The sequence below is a fragment of the Centropristis striata genome, chromosome 17, assembly GCF_030273125.1.
Source record: "Centropristis striata isolate RG_2023a ecotype Rhode Island chromosome 17, C.striata_1.0, whole genome shotgun sequence".
NCBI lineage: Eukaryota > Metazoa > Chordata > Actinopteri > Perciformes > Serranidae > Centropristis > Centropristis striata.
In genome coordinates, this window is record NC_081533.1 from 8,140,999 (window position 1) to 8,149,551 (window position 8,553).

At 40.7% G+C, this 8,553-nt stretch overlaps 1 protein-coding gene across 1 annotated transcript; it reads left to right on the top strand.

Annotated features, from left to right (window-relative positions):
• The first annotated feature begins 1,699 nt into the window (after positions 1–1,699).
• Positions 1,700–7,946, top strand: rbm4.1 (RNA binding motif protein 4.1). Its single transcript, XM_059355338.1, has 3 exons — positions 1,700–1,841; positions 5,072–5,495; positions 6,284–7,946. Exons 2-3 carry the CDS (start codon positions 5,090–5,092, stop codon positions 7,141–7,143), a joined length of 1,266 nt encoding a protein of 421 aa, XP_059211321.1. The 5' UTR covers positions 1,700–1,841; positions 5,072–5,089; the 3' UTR covers positions 7,144–7,946.
• Positions 7,947–8,553: the final 607 nt, after the last annotated feature.

The window sequence follows — 8,553 nt, forward strand, 5'->3', positions numbered from 1 at the left end:
GACCCCAAATCATTTTCACCATACCATTAATAAAGGTTATTAAAAATAATGGTTAAATTTCAACTTTTTTCATACATTTTTACATGTTTTATATTTTTTTTATAGCACCCATCCTCCTCAGGTCAAAAAGGACCCCATGATATTAGACTGGTTTAAAGACATGTAGGAAAAAATTATTAACTTTTTTTTTCACCCTTTAAGGCAACTAATGATCAAGAAATTGATATTTCATTTTCATATTTTTTCCCCGTTATTATTGGTCAATGAAGTCAAATATACAAAATCAGGCCTCATTTCAAGAGAAAAAAAAGTAATAAAACCTGAATATTTTTTTCAATAGTAACAGTGAAAGAGAAATTCTTGATGGGAATGTACAGAGTAGGTTATGTCAACTTTTAGTGAGACTTATGTTTTGAAAACATTGTTCATTTTCAGAGTGTCAACACGAGGAGTACACAAGGGTTAAACAAGAAGTGCTTGGCTGTTCAAGATAGTTTTTAATACTTTTAATACACTAATGTATAATTAAGATTTTTTGTAGATATTACAGTAAAACACTGTCAAATTATATCAGAAATAGGGCGTAAAATTTAAAATTATATATCACCATAGTCAGACAGTTAATTACCGTAAATCAAAGAATAGCACAAAACTTTCACTTTTACTGTCATAAACTGTAGGAAACACAGTTTTGCTGTAAAAATATAACATTTTCATGTAAAATTAGTAGAGAAATACAAAGTTGAAAAAGTGTTGCTAAAGTGCCTCTAGAGTGGTGAAAACGAGAGAAAGTTCCTTATTGGCTGCCCTTTACACATGAAAAAAATTATTGATTGCCCTCTAGGGTGCCCCTTCATACAATAAATTATGATGATGTGCCCTCTAGAGATTTTATAATACGGTATCAGGGCCGGTTATTCCTACAGGCCACCAAGGCGGCTGCCTAGGGCGCCAAATTGGCAGGGGGCGCCACAAGGGGGCGCCCTTAAGCATACATCTTTGTTTTAACAACATTGATTAACGAAACATTTTTTAAAAAGCATGGGCAATAAAACCCTCATTGAATTAAATGAACATGCCCCAACCCATATTTCGAATGAAAATGTAATATTATATTATATAAAATATGATACGTGCATGGGTGTCGTCACTTATTTATTCGTATTTTCAATTCAGTTGTTGTTGGTAAAGTTCCAAAGTTTCTAAAAATAAAAATGTTCTGAGACCATTACCTTGCTTGTAGTTCATGTATCAAATATTAGTGTACAGCATAATACATATAACATAGTGTACCTATATCAGAATGAATACATGGAATGGATGTGGTTCGGGGGGGGGCGCGCAAAATCTCAATATCGCCTAGGGCAGCCAATGGGCTAGAACCGGCCCTGTACGGTATCACCCAAAAATGTTAAGTGAGGTTTTTGATCTTATTTAGCTCTCAAAGTGCACAAGATTTGCACATTTTACTTAAAACTGTACAAATTTTCTAGTAACTAGTTCAGTACCATATCATTAATTACTTTGATCTGGATCTCCTTTTATCTTAATGCTAATAGCTTTTTGCTGCTGGTGGGGCCCATGTTGTGCAGAAGGTGCCCTTTGTATTGTATCGCCCCTGCCCTCTAACAGTGTGAGTCCGCCACTGTACCAGAGGGTGCTCGTGCCCTAACCAGCGCGTGGCTCCTCCCAGAGGCTGCTAGCACAGTTAGCTGTGTGTCTGTTCGCCGTGCCATGGTGTTGGCCTGGTCACGAGGTGCTAGCTTAGCTAATGCTAGTCGGTAGAGCAGCAGTCGCCATTTCATTCACCGAGGGACCAGAACCACTGCAGCTTTATACAGGTAAGAATCCACACAATGAACATGACGTAAAAGCTGTAGGGTTGTTGGTATCAATGCCCTCAGGGACTATATGTTGCTGATCTAGGCCCATACCCGGGTTTATGAAATCCGTGTAGATGTGGAGGAGGACTGACAGACTCTCCATCTAGTAGACTAAAGGTGTTGGTTGAGGCTGCCTCTAACATGGAGAATGAGCTCAAATGGTTTTGTGGTCGATAAAGAACAGACCGAATGATGTGCATCAATATTTTTATAAGTCGGCCCAATTTGCTAACGTTATCTATGTTAGTGTTGCATAAAGTTAACCGTTAACGTTACATAGCAGTGATGTGCTGCTGTGGTTTGATAATAATATCAGGTCGACGGGTGGTAACGTTAGGCCTTTACATAACCTCATGTTTGTGTTGTGCAGAAGATATTCGCTACGGTAATTGATTTTCAGTATTAGCTGCCTTCCAAGACTCATACCTTTACTTTGAACTTTTAGTACATGCTGCAGCTGCACCTACAACCTGTGTATTGTTACGCACTACTTTTTGTGCTTCGTTCGCGAATGTTTCGTTCAAAAGAACGAAACGCTGGGAGAACGAACCGATCCGAATCACTAACTGAGAAGTTTTCTTTTCTCAACTTCAGAAGAACTCCTGTATGGGTTGAAATATGTGCCACCAGAAACTGAATTTGAATATGTGTATCATTCGTTCTTTCCATTTTCAATTGGCAATCAAAAATCAAATAATGATAAATTGACTGGTTATTTTGTCATTTATTTTTTATTATAACACAAAATGAAAATTTTTTGTTTTTTTTCATATTTCAATACTAGGCTCGGATCAAAAATATGAAATGGAAAAACGTTGAACTTGTTGAAATTCATAATAAAATGAACTTGAATATTTACGGTTCAGTCTATGAATATCACGCAATTAATATTCTTTCCATATTTATCTGGTATTTTGGCCTGGTTGTGTAACACTTTATTCTGAAAACTGAAAACCGCATGTGGACACAACAAATACATTTTCAGCGCAATGCATTTTGATTATTTCATGTGGTTAATACTTCATTTCCTCTCTGCTGAGAGTTAAAAAAAAGTGATAAAGAATGACAGTAAAGTGTTTGTCCTTCATGTCAGCTCGCTCTGAGCAATTTCTATGAATTTACCATAAATATCACAATACGGACGCACTACGTTATATGTTATTATTACAAAGGGACATCTGGTTTGACTACGGAGAAATTTTTCATTATTTGATTTTTGATTGCCAATTGAAAATGGAAAGAACGAATGATACACAGATTGTAATGAAACACTTCCTGAAAAGTTTTGTTTCTTTTCTCAACGTCAGAAGAACTCCTGTATGGGGTTGAAATATGTGCCACCAGAAACTGAATTTGAATTATTTATATCTGAATTTGAGTTGCTTAACTTGAATAATTGCATTAAAAAACTGAATTTTAATGACATAATTTGAATTTCTATTGTTCAACATTCTACAAACATTCCTACACTTGGTGACACATAATGGAAGAATCTTCGAAACCCATTCTGTGCCTTCCAATAGCTAAACTATACCTTTGAGTATGCCCGAAAATAATTGAGTATACAAGACATTGTATTAAGACTGATGTATTCAAAGAATACCAGGATATTCTTCTACATCCGGTCGCATTTTGCAGTATGCAAGCATGCTTTTTGGTTATTTTAACTGGGGATTTCCACCGGGTGCGTTACAGCAGCAGCACGTCTCCACCGCGGTTTTGCTGCGTCTTCTGCCCGGCGTCAATTCACACCGGGCGCGTTACAGCAGCGTCACGTCAGCTTAGCGAGCCGGTCGTATACACGCGAGATAACGAGATCACGCGATAATCCTGACCATACGGGAGACCGCAAGATCCCGTGATAAACTCTAAACTCTATTTATACAGTCTATGGATAAACTGTGTGTATAAAGTAAACAACAACAACAACAACCAACAGCTTACTTTGCTTCTCTGATGTGAAAGATCTGTTGATCTGACCATCTATCCTTATAAAAACAATATGTTATGTCATAAATGATTGTATGATGTTCCACTTCAACAATCAGTCTCTTGTCGTCCGTGTCTCCGATCCTCTGAGACCCTTTGATTGATTGATTGCTGATCTGGTGCTTCGGTCATAACATAATGTTGATGAGAAGTAGTTTTAGGCTGCATGAACTGCGTATTGTGTTTTATTTTGAAAGGGGCAGAAGGGTTTTACGCTGATTCTGAGTCGGACTTCCTGTCTGGTGCGATCTGCTCTGTTGAGATTCACGTGATTTGGCAGCGTCTCGCGGAGAAATAGAAGTCCTACCTAATGCTCGCGGAGAGACGCTGACGTGACGTTGCTGTAACGTTACGCAGCGCGCCCGGTGGAAATGCTCTCATTGATTAGAGTGTTACGTATTTGCAACGGCGTACGCGACGCTGACGTGGCGCTGCAGTAACGCTCCCGGTGGAAATCAGGCTTTAGCCACAATTCTTTGCGCAGGATATATAAGCCAAAGTGCAATGCGCCATGTAATGACAAAGTAGTTAGTGGTGGGAATGGCAGTTAATTCCAGTGTACTGTCCACAGCGGGACAAGTTAGCCCCCAGAGGGATTTAGAGACTCTGGAGGTGACGTATGGTTTTCACCGTCGCTAACTGTGCACAACGTCAGCAGCTGAAAGCAGCATGGCTAATTATGCACAGAGTCTCTGCTGATCATAAACATAGTGATTGTGAATTAATGGCATCTCTAACTATGCCTGGAGTTTCTAGTGCTTGTTGTAAACAAACAGAGATCTCTAAGTGAACACCTCCTGCAGCAGCAGCACATACACACTGTACTGCTACAGAGCTAACTGTAGCTAACTGCAGCTCTTCTTAACAAGCTGGCCTCCGGCTCTTTAGCCGTTAAGAAGAGTAAGAAGGAGTCGCTGGATTTGTCTCCAGTCGCTTTCTTGAAAAATTATCGCTAAGGGGGTCTGATAAGATCGCCAGAAAAGATTGGTTTGACGTAAAATAATCGGCCGATCGGCAATCCCGCAAAATTAAGGAAATCTGTGCCGATCGATTGGTGCACCCCTTTTGTGAATGCATTTAAATCAAGGTTCATCTTTCCAAAATGTGACCAGTGCTCATCTGAATTAAGGTTAAATCAACAGTTAAAGGTTATATTTGAATTATGGTAACAATAATCGTGATTTCTTCTCCTCCCTTAGTAACGTGGAAGCTCCACAATGGTGAAAATCTTCATCGGGAACTTGTCACCAGACACTACATCAGATGAACTCCGCTCTCTCTTCTCCCAATATGGCAAGATTGGAGAATGCAGTATTGTCAAGAACTTTGGCTTTGTGCACATGGATAACAAAGCGGAGGCGGAAGAAGCCATCAGTAACCTCCACCACTATGAGCTAAATGGCCAGCCTATGAACGTAGAATTAAGCCGGGGCAAGTCAAAAGGATCCACTAAACTACATGTTGGCAACATTGCCTGCACCAACCAGGAGCTGAGGGCCAAGTTTGAAGAGTTTGGCTCTGTATTGGAGTGTGACATAGTAAAAAATTATGCATTTGTTCACATGGATCGAATGGAGGATGCCATGGAGGCCATTAATCAGTTAGACAACACTGCTTTTAAAGGTGAACTCTCGGGCTGGGGTTATTGGGGAGTTAACTTTACATGGAAGATGTGTCAATTTATTTCTGTTCTTGTGAATTGATAGGTAAGTTATGGACACACCGCAGGTAAGTAAAAAAAAAAAAAAAAAAAAGAGAGACGGTTAAAGGGATGATGTTTAGCTGAAGACAGTAAGGCAGCCTTATTTTAAAGCTGGTATCCGTAAAATGTAATAATGGTATTAGCCATTTGTCGGGTCAGTTTATTACTGCACTGTCTGTAATCTACAAATCAAACTCAACTGCACCGTTTATTAAGTGCTTGATAAACACCAAAACAGATGCGTATACGGTCTGATCATGTTTGATTTGGTTTCTGCATGCAGACGCATTACCACATTTTCCCATGGAGGTCATAAATTTTGGGCTGCACATACACGGTCTGTGTGGACACTTGGCAACATGGGCATATGATGAAATCTTTGTCACGCCAACTCTCATATTTTAACTGAAAACTGGTTCAAATGGCAATCCTACATGCAACCTTTCATGAAAACGCTGACATCTTTGCTGTAGTATGAACATTGTTTGAGTTCCCTTTTGCTGCTGCGGAGCTGTGTAAAGTTACGGATTTCAGCTTTAATATCTTTTTAATGCTCAAATTATAAGCTATGTCTTGCTATTTTGGTAGGATAATGCAGCATTTAGCCAGAATGATGGATTAGGAGACTTTGTATGCAGACAGGAAATGTCAAATATATTATTTAGAATAAATGCAGGCATAAATCCTTATTGAGTCTTTTCTTTTTAAGGCAAACTGATGAGCGTGAAGCTTTCGACTAGCCGCCTGCGTACTGCGCCGGGAATGGGAGACAGATCGGGTTGTTATCGTTGCGGGCAAGAAGGCCACTGGTCCAAAGAATGCCCTCTAGACCAAAATGGCTACCACAGAAACGGCTCAGAGCCAAACTCTGATGGATACGAAGCATCGAGATTTGACGGGCGTGCTCGCAACAGGGCTTATCATCCAGACTTCAGTGGCGAGCCAGATTACGGTGGCGGCTACGCTCCTGTACATGGTTTTTCCCGGGGTTCTGGTCACAGCAGCAGCATGGCAGGGTACAGAAGGGGTTCGGGCTATGAGAGTTCGATGAGATACGGGCCGCACCCAGGTTACGGCATAAGCGCTGCTGCAGAACATAGCATGGCTCGGATGTATGGCAGTGAGGCGGCATACAGGAGCAACGGCTCGCTCTATGGCGCGGTACCACCCTACCCGATGCGACGGTCGCCTTATGAGGAAAGGGATCCGTATGGGGTGGTGGACTACTACGAGAAGTACAGGGCCAATTCTTACGGAGGCAGTTATTTCGAGGAACGTCGCGCCGCCCCCTTGCCTGCTCCATCAGCATCCTCCTCCACAGCTTTAATGAGGGAGCGTCTGCCGCCCTCTAGCCTCGACCCATACGAGTGCCCTCCCCTCCCTCCTCCTCCAGCCCCAGTCTCCTCATACTATGCACGTGACCGGAGTCCGATTCGGAGAGTTCCTGTCGAGGCAGATGGATACGCATATGAGCGCTCGCGCCTTTCCCCGGTGCCCCCCCTGCCAAGAAGTTCTACCTATGAACATCCGCGGGATCCGGGCGCTGATCGGGCACGATATACATATTAACCCTTGTTCTTTACAGCCAGGTTAAAGCTGTCTGACATTTAGAGGATAGGATAGCCTAAGTGCCATTGGAATCACAGAAAATGAAACAAACGTTATATCTTAATGGTAATATCAAAGGCAAGAGTCAGCCCTCTGTGTATGGAGGCGTTTGGGTAGTCAGAAAACGGTTACTGTAACGCTTCCCAACTATAATAGCCAATGAGTAGATTTCAGTCTGATTGGTTGAATGCCCTCACATGCTATGATCTCATTCCAGGTATTTCAAAAAGCATTACAACTAATGCTCAGCTGACCACGTTTCATTGTCCTATTTACATGTTGTGCTATTGGTGATATTGGGTTTTTCTGCAGCCTGATTGACATCTATTCATGAGACTGTAAGAACTGAATTGTTGCCCCTTTGAAAGTAGCTATATGTTTCTATACTATTTAGACTCAGTTCATTGAAAAAAGATTAGTGCATGGTGCATGTTTTAAAGGTGAGTCTTAGTCACATTCAGTAAATTTAATATTTTTCCAGCAGCATCTAATGTGTTACTATGTGCATTTTAGTGTGTTTGTGTAAGTCCATGTTGTTACTGCATATGTAAGCAATGGCAAAACAAATCTCAATGCTGTATGCTTCATCACAAACATTGTTTAACCTGTGAGCTTGTCACACCTGTACTTAATCTGGACCTTCATCTTCACATCTTGAACATATGTTGGAGTTTTATCAAGAAAATGATCTTTATTGCCTTTGCTGTCTGTCTTGCTTTCTAACAATGAGGTTAAAATTAAAATCTGTTTGTCTAAAGTCTGAACAGTGACCTGTGTGTTTGTTGTGCTGGTGTATTCTCAAATGGAATGCTTCTCAAAGTAAATGAATAGTACATAATAAGTTGAAGGTTGACCAGCATGGAAAAAAGGAAGGAAAATGAAATGCACCACACAATCACATCAAACTACAGCGCAGTGACCATATCCACTCTGTAAGGAAGATGGGATGACTAGCAGGTAGGTGGGCAGATGCTGTAACACTGGCATGCATGTCTTACTAATTTGGGTTCCACTGGTCCTATTAAAAGGGATATCCAATATAACATTAATATTGACCAATTCCATTTTAAATTGCATGCGTGAATGGCGATGTAGACGTTTGGATACAAGATGCCATGTTAATGTTGCCGGTGATGCTTTCCAATAATTTTGAGCCTTACTGAATAATAATTCTCATGTTTAGACCAGGGGTAGGCAACCTGTGGATCCGGAGCCACACGTGGCTCTTCATGCCATCTGCTGTGGCTGTCACCAAAAAATGATATGGAATGAAATGGTTGTTTCTTTACATTTAAATTTTTTCAATGGTATAGGCCAAAAACAATTTGTATTCAACTGTAAAATGATGTAGCTTATTTACGGCTTATAAAA

Excerpts from the sequence above, each read along its gene's own strand:
- rbm4.1 (XM_059355338.1), top strand. The coding sequence starts at position 5,090 with ATGGTGAAAATCTTCATCGGGAACTTGTCACCAGACACTACATCAGAT. Across the intron at positions 5,496-6,283 it reads AGACAACACTGCTTTTAAAG|GCAAACTGATGAGCGTGAAG; the intron begins GTGAACTCTCGG and ends TTTCTTTTTAAG.